The 17129-nt window shown below is 36.4% G+C and overlaps 1 protein-coding gene across 1 annotated transcript; it reads right to left on the bottom strand.

Moving 5' to 3' along the window:
- Positions 1 to 530: 530 nt before the first annotated feature.
- LOC128211842 (G-protein coupled receptor 157-like) lies at positions 531 to 7565 on the bottom strand. The gene is made up of 6 exons (XM_052916932.1): positions 7261 to 7565; positions 6363 to 6561; positions 4085 to 4192; positions 2443 to 2653; positions 1803 to 1992; positions 531 to 669 (listed from the first exon to the last, which is right to left on the bottom strand). Coding segments are annotated over exons 2-6 (654 nt in total). The 5' UTR covers positions 6507 to 6561; positions 7261 to 7565; the 3' UTR covers positions 531 to 668.
- Between the last annotated feature and the right edge of the window lie 9564 nt (positions 7566 to 17129).

Here is a 17129-nt window from a genome sequence, read left to right as displayed (position 1 = left end):
AACTTGATTCAATCATTGGAAGAAGATATATATCAAATTAACACCAACACAATCAATAACAACAACAAAAACAACAACAGCAACAACCATAACAACAGCAGCAACAATATCAACAGCAACAACAACAACAACAGCATTACTTGCTTAAACATTCATATTGACTATATTTTTAAGCAACTTTTTACGATTTTTTATTCGATTTTCTACAGACTGTATTATAAAATCACCGCACTGGAAAGCGCGGTGGGATGTGTGCTAACGGTCGGAGTCACGAGATACATTATATTGATCGTCTGGGTATGTCTGTATACAGGGATTGCAACAAAATAATTTATCACTATCTTCGTGCAGCAATGGCCGAGTTTCTGCCTTGCATCCGAACAATTTATTTTTAAAACCGATTCTTACGGTTCTATCTAAAAGACAGAAAACTACACAGTTCCAAAATGCCTGTCCACTTGCGCCGTAACTTTGAAGGTAGAGTAAAACTTTCAAAAACGTTTTCATGTGTCGGGTATTCAGCTTGTCTGCGGGCATGTACGTTGTCAAAAAGAAGCGGATAATACCCCAGAGTTTCAAACTGTATAACACAAACCATATGTACAAATAGTTTCTATCTTCCCCTCGCAAGAACGGCCTCACCTCACCTATGTTGAGCCTTTTCATTCTCTGTAATGAAAATAAATATATATATAAAAAACACATATTGAACGCCATGTTCGCGTTTCTGTTATTTACGGTGTCACAGAGATGAAACCCTCAACTCTTTATTAATATTGTGGCCACAACTTAGTAACTTGTGGCAATAACTCAGTAACTAATGACCACAAGTTACTTAGTTGTGGCCACAAGATACTAGGTCTGGCCACAAAAAAAAACGTTGTGGCCACGATTTAAAAAGTTGTGGCCACATAGTATGTAAATAAGTTAACGTCATTTGCACTGAGTACTGAGATCGTTGATGTTTAGACGGAAATAGTACAGTGACGCTTGTTCTATTGCTGAGTCAAGCATTCAGGACGTAATCATTGTTTTGGATTGAGCGTACAGACACAAGATGTGGTCACCATCATCCGTATATGCAACCCTTTAGGTACGTAAAACTAAGTTGTGGCCTCAAATAAATAAAGTGTTTCGGATGTCACCTTTGTGCCACCATAGTAATTAAAAATTAAAAAAGGTTGCTTTATTTATTTAAAGATAGCTAACGCATTAAAATCTGCTTATTTAGCGAAGAATAAATCCAGTGCGTGTATACCACGTGATAAATGACGTCATACATGCTAAGTGGTAAGGCAGAAATTTGCTTAAAATGAAGACTTAAATCAAAGACAACTTTTCATTTGCAACACAATTTTAAATGAAACAAAGGGCAGTCTACGCCGCTTAAAGATCCCCGCATTTGTTTTACCAAAATTTAATGAGGTCATTTGTTTCATCAAACACTTCGACAAACCTGTTTCCAAAATAAAGTTTTGACAGTGCTCCGTCAGACGGCCGTATTGTGAAAAGGTTTGTCGAAGTGTCTTAAGTTAGTAAACCCTCAATCAAACTCTTGTAAAAGACCGAAGGTGGGGCTCCGTAAGCTGCGTAGACTGCGCTATGTTCCATTTAAAATGGTGAAGAAATAGTGAAGTTATCTTTGTTTAAAGTCTTTTTTCAAATCAAAATATTGCCTTCCGACGTAGCATTTATGATGCAATTTATCACGAGGTATACACACACTGAAATCGAAGTATTATATACAAATGTGACGCAGAGAACAAAGCGTACTGTTTCTGAATAAAAATATGTGTGCTTACTAAGTAAAATATGATAAAACAAGTAGAAAACAGGAGGCAATGTAGGAGAAGAGTTGCCAGGCGATGTCAGCGATGTACATGAGCATTTCGACCTCGTGGTGGGGCAAATCGCTACGGATTCCGCACCATACGCCCGTACCGAAACAATAGTCTTCACCAAGGGATCCAAATATCGAAGCTACCACAGCAACTGTAACAGTGATTGCTATTGTCTGCTGGATTGAGTTTGTGTGTATTGTTTGTAGTATATATCATATAGGAGGAAAAGTTACATAAAAATGTTGTATCTATAATCACCATCATCATTATCATCATCACTATCGTCGTCGTCGTTAACATTATCATCATCATCATCATCATCATCATCATCATCATCATCATCATTAACAGCAGCAGCAGCAGCAGCAGCAGCATCATCATCATCATCATCATCATCATCATCATCATCATCATCATCATCATCATCATCATCATCATCATCATCATTATCATCATCAGTAGCAGCAGCAGCAACAACAACAACAACAACAACAACAACAGCAGCAACAGCAGCAGCAGGAGCATCATCAACACTTCCACTGCCACCACCACCATCATCACCACAACCACCACATGACAAGATGCAATGGGAAAAGCATACCCGGTACCGCCCAGCATAAGACATGGTAAATGAAGCGTGCGAGGCGGGACTTGGTTTTATCTGACTGCAGCACGACAGACGCCCACAGGTGCACGGCGATCACGAGCGTCCACAGGAAGGATGACATGTTGGAAGCGGTCGTAAGGAAACTCTGGGTCTTGCACAGCCACTCTTCTTCCGTCTTAACATGGCCACTGCAGTTCTGAACTCTCTATCAAAATATATAACAATTTTCTAAATTCATTTCCTATAAATTTATAAATATAGTCATACAGTCATGTGCATTAGTATTCATAAAATTAATACATCTTAGAAGCACTTCTAGATTTTAAAGCTGTTCTCTGGCAGATTGACAGTTTTGACATTTTTTTAATTTTCTTTTTGAACTTGGAATGGAGTAATTTTTGGCGTGAATGTATAAAAATGAGTGATATAAGAAGGCTGACTAAAGATTAGATTGCAGTTTCTCATATTAAAGGGGCTGTTCTCCGTATGATAAAATAGCGAATTTTTTTGTCGAAAACTGACATAAACTTGGCATCGATGTGTACAATGCATTGAAACTTACTAACTGAAGTACCACAAAGTTTACGATTTATTTAAGTTAAGCAGTTATTTCGTATTTTTCCATTAAAAAGATTACTGGGTATGTCTACCACGTAGAATTTATTCCTTATGCGTGATTGGCTAGTCGGTGTTATCACGTGATATTACCGAGTTAGGTGTATAGCTTAATTATGTCACCCATTTGGAGACAGCCGTCATAGCTCAGTGGATACGACGCTGGACTGCAATTTTGGCGACAAGGGTTTGAACCCGGACTCCGACAGAATTTATTTTTCATTTTGGTACTTTTTTACAATTATGATATCAAAGCGTAACACATTCTATTAGATACTTGTCCTGGGATTCGTTACAGAACAATTCTGGTGTACAGTCCCTTTAAAGGTCGGAAAATGATGTTTTGTGGCTAAAAGCGTTACCGACGCATAAACAAATCTCTAAGCGTTTCTTGTCATTTCCCACGTAGCTAAAGACCACACTTTATGACAAATAATTTATGTATTTATATACTTTGGGTATAAAAACAGTGACTTTATAAAAACAAAATAAGCATGGAAGTTCTTTAATATTATAAGCATAGGCATAGACGAATGGTGGACTAACTTCGTGTTATGTTAAAATTGAGTGATAAATAGCAAATGCAATGTTAAAACTTAAAAACATTAACTCTTCTTCCAAAAAAGCGAAAGCTGATTGTTTCTATTTCATTTCATTTGTACACCTTTACCCCATATGTTTCATCATCGTCGGATACCCCCGATACACACTACGCTATGCTTATGTATAAAGTGTGACGGAAAAAAATACCATGGTTGCTGACGATGATTTTTCATGCGAGTTTGATTTGTGGTCACCAAGCCGGACAAGTGGGTTTCCTCCGGGTACTCCAATTTCACTCAAAACACAAGACCATACTCTCGCGTAACAAGTGCCAACAAGAGTGACTAATGTAATGTTGTAATAACTTGTTTCCCAATATTTGTAAAATAATTCAGGTTGAACTAAAATTCTTTCACGTATATATTTTTTCGACGTCTTACTTAATAAGTTTTTTCAAACAGATAACTTTTAATCATACCGGGCCTGTACCGTAGAGCGTCACGTAGCGGACCATCCCAACCATGTTCCCAAACGCCGTCACAAAGTCCGCCACCGTCAGATACATCAGCAACTTACGGGTGAAATTCTGCAAAAAAACGACGTTCGGAATACAATCAGATATTCATTATAAAACATGACAAGAAAACAATTGATGCAAGCATCAAATGGCTGCGTGAAATAGCTTCTAGTGCAGCATGTACAAGACATATTTTGATGCAAGACATCAAAGCAGCGTCTAAATAGGCTGAATAGGTTTAAATGTGACAATATGTTTGTTTATTTTAGGGAAAACATAAGGTAAAACACTTTAAGATATGCATTGATATACATGTATAACATGTTAAAACCAGAGAGCGCCATGTTGTCAGAAACACGTTAACGATTGAATAAAACATATATCCTCCACCACCCGAATGGCAGCCGAAAATTTCTTTACATGAAAGTTCAATATCTAGGTGTGTAATTGACCTTTTAGCCCTAAATGGCTTAATATGCGGAATCGTCTGGAAAGAATCGGCTATTTTTTATCCTAGCTTGTGGTAAACCAAAGACTTGTACCCTGTGTGTCTAATCGTTACCAGGTATGTGCATGAATATGTTGCGATTTTTTCAAGCGCAGTGCTTTCCCTTTACAAGGGAAATAACCACTGCATCTAACCAACGACCAGTTTTTTTTAAAAAAGGCAGTGAATATATTTGTTTATTATCGTTATCTGGCTAACATTTCTTTTAACAAACATTTTTCACATCGACTGTTTATCTATTCTCCGAAATCAAAACGGTTCATTTACACCATCGATGAAGTAAAGTTGAAAGAAATGTGGAATTGATAATAATTCACTTTTATTAAAATCTCATGTTTATCCATACACCCATGACCATTGAAAACTGTAATGTGGTATTCAACGTCACATGGTGATCATTAAAGGATTCGATTAGCTATAGCCGCCAATATGACGGGTCAAACAAGAATTTCCGTCACGTGGAATCGAACAAAGCCAAACCTTTTTAAAATATATTTGTGTACAAAATATGATTAAAATATTTTCTAGACAGCATTTAATTCAGCCATTAACGATTGACTAGGGTCGAAGTCCAGTGAACTTCAATACTATCAAGAACGTAATGATTTAATGAAAGGGGCTAGACCTCAAGACACCCTAATAGAAGCTAAAGCAGATGACTGTTACGTTGTCAGTTGAACCCCATTGGCTCGAACTCCTTGGGACAAGCGAAAATACATCAAGCCTCGGAAATTTCGAGCCATGCGGGAATGCTTACATTTAATATAAAGAATTCGGTCCTTAATATCCTATTCGAGCCAATGAGGAAATCGAGTCAAGCGAGTTCGAGCCAACGGGGTTCGACTGTATTTTATTGTGCCATGATGATACAAACCAAACATCAGAGTAAAACTGATAAAACATAATTACTCTTAATAACTTTAAAAAAAGTATAACATAACTAAATGAATAACTTTTTTTATTCTTAAACATCAACATCGTTATCGTAATACTTGAAGAAAAAAGACAGCCGACCATTAAGTGTGTAAGCAATTTTATGATTAGCAATTCCATAAGAGGCTTCCACTTTAGTTCAGCCCATAAACTACTTGCATGCTTGTAGATATAAGAGCATCTGTAGCATCTTATAAGAAATACAAAGTGAGGATAGTGCACCACTGAGTTTGAATTTATTCAGGAGCTACAAGAACGCCGCGAAGTAATCCCCAATGCTCTCATATATATACAGTCGAACCCCGTTGGGTCGAACTCACAAGGACCGGCAAAAATACCTCGAGCCTCGGAGATTCGAGCCAAGCGGGAATGTTTACCCCAAGTAAAAGGTACTTGGTCCTTTACATCGAGTTCGAGCCATCGAGGAATTCGAGCTAAACGAGTAGTTCGAGCCAACGGGGTTCGAATGTATATAAATATATATATGTAGTCAAACAAGGGACATAACTCGACTATGGTCAAAGCCCGAGTGTTGGGCCTTGCTTTAAATGTTCCTTTTGTCTCTGGTATCGTGTACCACATCTGATTCAAATATCTTGAACAGTGTTTTGACCGATGTAAAGGGTTAAAGTTTTGCAAAACGACCTCGACGACAACATTCCCATGGCATTACCTCGACTCGTGTTGTCGAAGTTCAGGAGGGTTAAAACGGTACTAAGACTCAGCAAGTAACAGATCTAGCATCATAAATATATACTTGCAAGTACAAAAATCTACTAGTGTATGTAAAATGCCAACCTTTTCCGGTGGTATAAATGAGTAACTGCAAAATATGACAAGAGCTCCCACGATGGAGAGAGCGCTACTTCCGCCGGTCAGGATGATGTTAGGGAGCGCTATGTCCGACGTCTGGTTGGTTGGTGGGGCCGCAGTGATCATCATGGGTTACCACGCGCTTTACCAAGGTCACTTTAGCGTTGTTACTGGTCGGGCGACCCTATAAATTTATGAGTATATATGACCTTGAAAGACCATCGTGATCGCTTCTTGAAGTTATGTTTGATGGGGCTGATTGTTCAGAACTTTGTTAAATTTACCAAGGTTGTTAAAGGCACCGTTGTTAACTTTAACACTTGAAATATTAAACATCTGCTCATGCACTTAAATAAAACAGGTATATCTGAAACAGTTCTCTCAAAACTTGTTGGAAATACTGCATATCACAAATGTGCACAGAAATGTTTTAGAGAATTACGTTCGTATTTGAAAGTTAAGATAAAGACGTTAACACCATTGTTAACTTGTACATAGTTCTGAACAATCGGCCCATTGTATAGAACGAGTTATAGCAATTGTTTACATAGTGTTGAAAATGAAAGTTATTATATGTCGTCCTGTTCCCAAAATTTCTTGAATGTAAAAGTCAAGACAAACAAAGGCGTGATACTAAGGACGCTGATTAGAGAAGAGTGATTACTTGTATTAATTATTCGGTCATAAATTAAGAAGTATATTTTATGAAAAGGTGAAAAAATCAAACACCCTTTAACATAGAAACAGTTGTTAATTTCAAACTGTTTTAATTATAATGCCTTCTTTGAATAACATAAAACGTCTTGAATCACCGCAACTTATGTATTAAAGTAAACACAAACTTATTTTAAGTAATAAAATAAGAAACCTACATTTTACTTACATATATTTGATCATAACTATCTCCAGTACGTGCACGGATAAAACAAAGCAACTGATTAAATCATACTGTATCACCCAGTATGTAAATGTGGCGGTTTTTTTTTAACTTCCTCAATGTAAAATCAACTGAAGATATGATTTTACAAACGTTATCGCATTATTATTTTGATATTTCAACTTCCGCTTTGCTTCATGTAACAAGTACATCGTACTTTGATAAATTTAAACATATTTATTTTACACCGGCTGTGAAACAAGTTATTACAGCATTTTATTAATCAATCTCGCTGTCACGATGTTACACGAATGTTTGGTCTTTCGTTGTGGGGAAAACCGGAGTTTTCGGTGTAAACTCACTTGTCTGGCTTGGTGATTACACACCAATGCAAACTCACATGCGCACAGGTCGGGAATCAAACCAGGATCGCCTAGTTGAGTGTGCTAACCACTGCGTTAACCGGACAACTTATTTTAATTGCACCTATTGTTAATCAGTATACTCTTGTTGGTCCAACATTTCAGGATATTCCCATCGTCGGCAACCACGGTCCTTTTTTCCGATGATCTTCAAACTTACTCGCGTCAAAAAGATATTAAAGAAATTGTACAATATAAAGAACGCATAAATTTTATAACAAGGATGAGTATTATGCTACAACGACGACGACGATAAAGATAACGATCAAGATGGTATTTATCACTTTGAAACCACACGTAAATGCATGTTAAACCACAACATTCATTAATCAAATTTTCAAATAAATAACATGTTATCTCGAAATTCACAACTGTGCAAAACCACAACTGTGCAAAACCAATGTATTTTTTAATAACCTTTTGAACAATATCTATATTAATAACTACAGAAACAAGCACAGTTTTTGTCGAATGTTTGAACATAAACCCCGATCAATTGTACAGGGTCACGCCAAATACATAGAACACATTACAAACAAACACCAACCAGAAACATGTAAATACAGCACAAAATTCAACAAACAACACAGTACATATAAACTATATAAAAAAGGGGAGTTTATCAAGTGTTTATCATCGTCTGTTGCGTCCCAGCGTAGCGTCCCTTGGTGTAGGATTGTACGCGATTTGTAGAAATGTCGAATGACATCGAGTCAAGGTCAATCCAACTCGAGAATCCAAACACATTTTTTTTCCGTGCCTTTTCTGTTGTTTTTGAAATTGCATGATTAAAGTTATACCATGGATATAAGCGATCGAGTCCGCGTTGTTAAGTAAATGTTATCAATGTTTTCTGAGCTTTCACTGACATTAACGGAATTTTATCGAACGTTTTCTGTCAAAAAATGGAGATGACGCGTAATAACATAAATATTGCGCGAATGAAAACTAAGATTACCACATGCAACCATTTAAACCATATTTCATAAATAAAATGTATGTTTTGAAAGGGCAGATGTCCAAGATTGCTATTTTCAATAAAACAAAACAAAAACGTCAGCAAAGAAAACATAGGAAAGTAAAGGTTCATATTTTATTTTATTTGTTCGTCTTTAGGCCACACCAAATTCATGACTTGTTCATCGGATTTGTTCATCTTCAGAAAAGCAAAAAAAAAATATTTTTTATTTTTTTAACACTTGCGCTAATTTTTTTAGTAGATTGCAGCCTTTCCCCCCGCGTTTTTCAATAATTACAATTATCAAAGCACCGGCTCAATCATGCAGGCGCTCTAATTAGACTCAATGAACGATATAGACACGTTTACAAGCGTCTAGATGATCGAGACTAAATTGGCACCAGTTCACTTCCTGCAACGCGTTCAGTAAAGATGTTTGCGGCGAACGTTTGCTGTTTGGTTTCCCGCTTAACTTTTATGCGCTGCGTTGCAACAGGGATACAAAACAAAACGTTCGCGAGCGTTTTGTAAACGCTCGCCTGACTGAACGCACTGCTGATTCTTGAAAATTAATACGTCAACAAATGACAATTCTACCACTATTTAAAGTTTGATTAAATTTTGGACAAATGTGTTTGTTTGAATTTGGCTTCCGCTAAAAGTAAACGTATATATACTGGGCAAGAATTGCTGAATTTTATCGTGAATGACAGCGATTATCCAAAGTGAATTTGGTTCGGACATGTTTGACGGAAATCGGATGAACCTTACAGTGAAAAGACAGTTTCCAATCTGTCATCTACGCCTACTACACCTGTCCAGGTAAAAATTTCAGGCGTGTATTTTAACATCTTTGCTGTTTATATAGCAACTATGATGTATTATTTGTTTCCTTCAAAAATACAATATGTTATGATTTATGCATGTTTGTTTTCATTTTGCTACAGATCTGAGTATAGTGTTTATTTAATTCATATGCGATGCATGTAAAGTAATAGAAAAATAAAGTTTGGTCAAGAAACGAGCACCACCTTTCTTGTGTTATCATCAAATTGTTTCAGTAATGCATACTACATTATACTACAATGAACATTTATGTATTATATTGCTTATTAAAATTTCAGATTCCTCCGACACAGCGGATCATGAAATTCCTGTCCCCATGAGGCAACAACGGCATGCTTGGGTAGGAGGCCTTGGTCACCAATGAGTCGATGTTCGTGGACAGTAGGATGACGCTAAAAATTAATCTGACTGACATTCATATGTGCTTCATTAAATCCCATGAGTGTTACCATTCACACAAAAAAACATCAAACAAGCCAGATTGTGTATATTTTGTAATTATTAGTTAAAAAGGATAACAAAAATGGTGTCAGACACTGTGTGATTGGAAAAAGGTATTAATCACACTTTGTGTTGCGAATAAATGTTTGTAGATTTTTTAGATGTTCATGTGTATATTTAAACTATATATGGAAATCATTCAAGTGTTAAATATTTATGCTGATTGTTTTTTTTCTATGAAATAATATTGTATATTCTTGTATTTTCTTGAAATATTTTTTTGCTCTATATGAAAATTGACACAATCAGTATTTGCAGTACAACAGAAGTAAACGTGTCTTTTAATTTTATATATATGTTTATGTTTTCTTAATTACTTGTCTAAATTTGAACAAGATATCTAAAAAAATAAGGAAAATCCGCAAGTTTAAAAAAGATAGGCGTTAAATTCTGAAAAAAGCCTAATGTCAGTCTGGCGCTGGCTGGAATTTTCTGTGACATATTTTCAGTTGAAATAGTTTACAATACAGTGTATTTTTTTTGTAAATTTTCTTTCTGAACTTAGATGGCTACCAAGGCCAATCATGTAGTCAATGCAAGAATGATAGTTGTAGTTTATATTTGATTGCAAATGCCTATATTCATTTTGTGAGTTATTTTTCAAGTCACCTTGTCTAGTCATTTCCATGGCATGAGATATGACAATGTATTTTAATAGAGAATTATTTTTAACCAAGTTTTCCTAAAGAAAAGTGGAAAACCTAGTAAATAGATTTGGATATGACATTGGGCAGGCAGGGGGCTGTGACCATTGGTATTTGTGTCCAGGCTTTAACTTAGCCATGCATAGGGTATTTTGAATTTTTTTTTTTTAAAAAAGATTTAAAAACCTGAAAAACTGGTTTTAAGTTCTCTCATTTATGAAATAGTTTAAAGAAATACATTTGCTTGATCTCAAATAGCATTTGTTTGATATCAAAACAAATATTTGTATAGAATTATCTTTTAGTGTTATCATTCTTTCACTGGATGTTATCCTTTTACTATTTACACTATCATTGTTTAGTTAATAAGTGAATAAAATGTGAGCAAAAGTGAGTTAAATGACTATAATATTTGTTCGCTCTTCGCTCGCTCCTCTTTTTTTGCAAAAAATCCGATGAACAAGTTATCAATTTGGTGTGGCCTTAGGCAAAACGGTCTGACATCAATTTAAGTATATGTAAAATGTCTTTGATTTTAAAAAGCACTACTTTTTTAGACAGACTGGTGTATATATATATATATATATATATATATATATATATATATATATATATATATATATATATATATATATATATATATATCGTGGCAATTTAAAACACTCGACGGTAGAGTAAATCAAATTTCGATGTGTTAGAATTCCCCAGTACGCCAGGATTTTCAATAAACTTGAGACATGATTTTATAAGGCATTAGTATTTTGAATGAAATTATATGACGCATGTTAAACATAAGTAGAATAAATTCGTGCTTTTAGAGAAATTGTACAGGTAATATTTAAGTGGATTATACATGGTTGTAAATGTTTGCCGTTGAAATAATAAAACAACTGACCTTGATGGACAATTTTAAAGTTAGGAAAAAAATGAATGAATAACTTTCTTGTAACCACAAACGTTAAAATCGTCATCCAGAATCAACTTCTGTTACTCCAACGTCAAACGTTCACCATACGACCATGCGATTACACACAATTCGTATTAGCATTTGTTGTAACATACACACTATTTAATTCCTCGCTATACAATGTTCCAATTTCTGCCTTAGTACCAACCCCTGTAGCACCCTGGTTTCCACATGACAGATAACAACAGATCACCGTAAAATATTTTATTCTCGTTCTCTTCTTAGACAATAATAACAAGATATAAGATTACAAGATATAAAATACTTTAATTAAAGAGTAATTCAAGAGTAATTTACCAAACATAAGGAATTTCATCACACATAGAAAAAATATCTGTATGAATTATACAAGGCTACATTATTAATAAAGATGAATATGGCATCGTGAAAGATTTTGAAGACTGGAGGCCTTAATATTTAGCCTTGTGACACACCTCACACGATGATGTTCCATTCATTTGTTATATGACCAGGTTTGGCCTGTTTTTCTGTTTGTAAGATAGATGTGCATACGTGTACGTGCTAAAGTTGGATGATAATATGCATTTAGCTAGTCTTAGCTGAGATAATGGGGGAGGCAGTCGAATGCTTTTAAGAGGTCCATCAGAATTGCACATACACATTAATTTTGTTCTCATCAAGGTTCTTTTCAGTCTTCAACCAGCCTTAACAGGCTAGTTTGACATCTATATGCTGCTTTGAAAGCTGCCAGGAAAGGATGAGAAAGGTTACCATGACATCGTTACATCTCTACTCAGACTATAAATACCTACTTCAGTGACCTTGAACTGAGCCTCTGTTGTCATGTCAGGTAATGACAAATCAGTTGCTCGAAAATATCCCGTCTATAAGATAAGAACATTGATGGTGACGCACTGACTGTTCTTTAGATACTTTCTATAAACGGATAACCTTTTTTAAAATAGGGGGAACTTGTGCAACTTAATCTATTTAGAATTATCCTTGGCTTCATCGGCCATGTTTTGGGTGGGAACTTTAAAGGTATCTTTGCCAGCAATGATAATTTTCTAAATCCTTGATCGGTAACTGGGTTGAAATAAAAAAAATGGTGGAATTAAGCAATTTTCCTGCATTTTGTCAAGACTAGGGTATCTTTGCCAGCAATTATGATTTTGAGAGATATCAGAACTAGTCAGGTGTTTATTTTGGAACTAATACATGAACATATTTTCAAAAACCGTTATCGCTGACTGGGTTGAAATAAAAAATTGGTGGAATGGAATAGAGCAATTCCTATATTTTGTCAAGTCTAGGGTATCTTTTCCAGCAATGATGATTTTGGGAGACACCAGAGCCATTCGTGTGTTTATTTTGGATTTTATCCATCAGCATATTTTCAAAAATGTTTATCGGTGATAACCAATAACAACACATATTTCAATAGAAACCCATATAACCGTTTTGTTTACGTATTACCAGCTATACGCCGACCCCTGTAAGCTTTGAACGCTATCAACACGAGCAACAGAAGTACTGTTCCTGCGGTAACTCCGCCGAAAATATATTCAAATCTGATTGAATCAAGCCAGTGACCACCTGTGACATCAAGGGCGTTCCTCCCGTTTAGGTGTGCAACATCTATGAAGTCATTCACACAAACTAGATACTGCTGGGCACGCTTTTTGTTCCATTCGAAATCTACACGCTTGTCGGTTCTTACCAGCCTTCCAAAATACTTCCCTTGTACTACGATCTCCCTGCTAGTGACAGCAACTCTATGACACAAATGCTTAGGCAATAAATGCATTCTGTGCTTGTTACGAAACGAAGCGGGAATAATGAATGGTTTAATTGGAGTGTACTCATTATTTGAGTCTGCATCGTACAGCCGAGAATTGTCCCCACTCAGACTATAAATACCTCTTGAGCCTACAGTGACCTTGACCTGAACCTCTGTTGTCATGTCAGATACCTTCACACTAGTGTCACTCAGGACCTTAATGAAAGCAGATAAACGCACAATCATGTGACCATAAGTAATATACGTATCATTTACACCGAAAACAAAGTATAATACATGAAATCCCACAGTGTCATCCATAATCTTCTCCCACTCGCCATACACGTAGTTGTTCTGAAATATCTCAGATGCAGAGGTGTCGAGTATATAGCGCAACCTTTTTCTGTATCCTATAATGTTCTTTCCAGAAACTCTACCCTTAGGTTGGATTTTTAGTACCGTTTCCATAACAACGTTCTCCATGTTTGCTATTTGTGGCACGCACTTGCCTTGAAACCAGAAAGTCCTCGCCGGACAGAGAAGTGGTCTGCAAATTCCCTAAAATGAGAAAATTATTTTGAGTCTTGGAATGAGCCATTTTTTGCGCAAATATCAGCAAACCAGTGATATAAGACTGCTGATAAAAGATCAGATCGCAGATTTTCATATTTCCGTCCGTAAATAATGTTTTATGGCTAAAAGCGTTACTAACGGTTTAAGAAAAATACATAAAACATCCATATTTGAACTTAAATATGAAAATCTGCGATCTGATGATTTGTCAGCAGTCCCCAATGGTTTCCATGCATTTTCGCGTGAATTTGCTCGTTCTAAGACAAAAATAAAAGAGGTTGTCATAGCGTTAAATCTGTGAGAGTGCAGCTTTTAATATTTATATATATACACGAATTTTGTCGATTAGCTGCAGGTACAATCTCAAGTTATAGTTGAGATTTAAGTCGTTTATGGACTTGCTGTTATCAAACCAATGACTTTTGTCGAGCTACTCTTACTGCTATTCTAAACATGTTAACAATACACATACACAGAATACGAAGTGCACAAAAAGGTTGTCCACATAAGTATACCCATACCCGTACAAGCAGCCTTTCCCAAGCTCTCTTATTTGTGCTTGAAATTATGTGTTTAGCTTGTTTGTTATTTTTGATTCGGTATATGTTTTGCATATTTCTTATCATCTTATAAAACCCTGTTAAATGGAACCAAAATAATACGAGGTCACTAGGACATAAAAAGGAAAAAAAAAATGTACGCTGGGGACCATCATCGGATACCCTAATAAACACTACGCTATGCTTCGTTGTGTACCGTGGGCAATTTGGTTAGGAAACTCTCGTAATCATGAATAATTAATAAAGCAGTTTCATTGGTTCCGCACATACCAGATGGTTTACGGTTGAAAAATATTCTGGCGATTGCCGGAATTGAACCGGGACGGTCCGCCTTCTCAGTACAATATTAGATGGGATTAGTCAAGCCACGGAGGCTACTGACGCTGTAATGTTATTGAACAATATTTGAGTGTAATATGCGGATTAATTGGAAGAAGAGTTGTCTCTCCTGCCTCATGCATATTCATTAAAAAGCGATTTTGTCAGTCTATTGTCCCACGGTATGTTTGAAGTGTAGCGAGAGAAAGTACCGTGGTTGCCGACGATGACTGGTGACCGAAAGGCATCATTTTGCAACACACTTACAATGAATTAATTAATATTTCATAATTATATTCAATGCCCAGCTTGTCCATTGTTTTGCATCTGAAAGTTGAAACCTGTTGGCTCGACATCCCAGGGACTGGTCAAAAAACTTCCAGTCTGGTGAACATCGAACCAAACTTACATAGAGAAGAACAAATTTAATCCTTTGCCTCAAATTCGCGATATCGAGCCAACGGTTTTCAATTGTACATATGTGACGTAACAGTATAATCAGTTATTTTAGATGTACAGTCAAACCTCGTTGGCTCAAACCCCAAGGGACCCGCAAAATACCTCGATCCTCGGAATTTTCGAGCCAAGCGGAAATGCTAAGCTATAGTAAAAATAAAGCGGTTATTTACATAAAGTTCAAGCCAAGAATTCGAGCCAAGCGAGTTCGAGTCAACCGGATTCGACTGTAATATATTTTTAAAAATACATGTTGATTTTTACTAGGAATTGAACTCACTTACCCGTGCAATTTTATTATCGAACACATGTCCAATTTTGCACTTTCCAAAATTTTGGTTCTCATTTGGTATTTTCTGAAACACTTCTATCTGATTGTCTGCAAAACTAACATTCCATAAATTCAGTTGAAGTTTATATTCATCTCCAACAGCTTGTAAGAGGACACAACTGTTTATAGCTGCGACGGTACTGCACTTTACACATGCACCATTCCTCGAAATGTTATAAGTGTTTTGCGGACCATCTTTAATAAATACAGGAAGGTAAAACAGTTCGCACAACCCTCGCTCTGTGTCGTAATTAACACCACACGAGAAACCGTCTATATCAGCAACCTGGCACTCACGGACAGCCGCAAACTCCTTAGGCGGCTTGTATATAACGCTGTAGGATGAGTCTCCTAGATGAACGCGTGCCGCTCTCAACAAAATCTCTTTCGGATAGTCCAGTTTCCATTGGTCGATCGTGTTGCTCACGAGATTAACTATGTAAACATTAAATTCAGTATATGACTCGTGGTGCTCTCTACACACCAAACAATGCTTGTTTCTATACATCTTTCCGGTTCTGTTAGACACAACAGGTATAAGATTTTCTTTGTTGGTCGGTTCGACAGATTCACATTGGTATTTCGTAAGAGCGGAACTAGATTGGTTCCCGGCAGGCGGACACGTGGTTGTCATCCAAACGCCCGGGTTAAGCTGCCCGGGCTTGTACCTAACATTATCTTTTGTTTGCATTTCAGCTACACATTCCTCAAACTCTGCTTTCTCGTTACCAACAGCAGGTAAACTAACTTCAGACACATTATCAGCTGCAAGTGTACGACGAAGGTCATCTATATTGGAAAGCTTATATTCATTTTTCTCTCCCAAAATGTCTTTAAACCAATAGTCAGGACAACACAGCCCCGACAGTTCACAAGATGGTTTACATGAGCAACGTACACAGCACGAACCGTAGCTGCCATATTCGTCCATGTGATATGAACTATTATAGTGTGAGATCGCCCGAACATAACAGAAGTCGTAACCGCCACAGTGATCCACGTGAATCTCCATCAAGCGAAGCAAGTCTTCAACAAGTACATCCTGTGTCAGTTGTGTTCGCTGCCCATTGCAAATCAGTGCCATAATAAAGGCAACTGGAAACAATAAACGAAGAGTTTCCATCTTTATAAGATAAAGTCTGAATGAAATGTATAAACATTACATGATGCAAACTTAAACTAATATGCCTTTTCCTAAACAAATCCTTCAAATATAACTTCGGTTGTGGAAACATGTAATACAAGTAAATCATAGCTTTAGCGCCCCAAAAAAGCGTGCCAGAAAAACGATGCATTCCACACATACAGAGACAAAGATAGTATTACCTCATACAATAAACGATACTAATGATTTTGTAGATATTATGGAATCATTGCATTGATGAAAAATGAGATTTCTTCCAATACTTTCATGTGATTATCAGGTAACAGTATGGGACATATTAAGATTCTGGGAGAGGATATGTTGTTCGTTCCTAAAATTACTGTTAATGACGTTAAATGATTAAGGATAAATATGAGAAGTATCAGGTCCCAATATCACGAAAAAACTGTGACA

Source organism: Mya arenaria, chromosome 12 (assembly GCF_026914265.1).
Source record: "Mya arenaria isolate MELC-2E11 chromosome 12, ASM2691426v1".
Classification (NCBI taxonomy): Eukaryota; Metazoa; Mollusca; class Bivalvia; order Myida; family Myidae; genus Mya; species Mya arenaria.
This window is presented reverse-complemented; position numbering and strand designations above follow the sequence as displayed.

Excerpts from the sequence above, each read along its gene's own strand:
- LOC128211842 (XM_052916932.1), bottom strand. The coding sequence starts at position 6,506 with ATGATGATCACTGCGGCCCCACCAACCAACCAGACGTCGGACATAGCG. Across the intron at positions 2,654-4,084 it reads CGCTCTACGGTACAGGCCCG|AGAGTTCAGAACTGCAGTGG; the intron begins GTATGATTAAAA and ends ATATTTTGATAG. Across the intron at positions 1,993-2,442 it reads CTTATGCTGGGCGGTACCGG|TTGCTGTGGTAGCTTCGATA; the intron begins GTATGCTTTTCC and ends TCACTGTTACAG.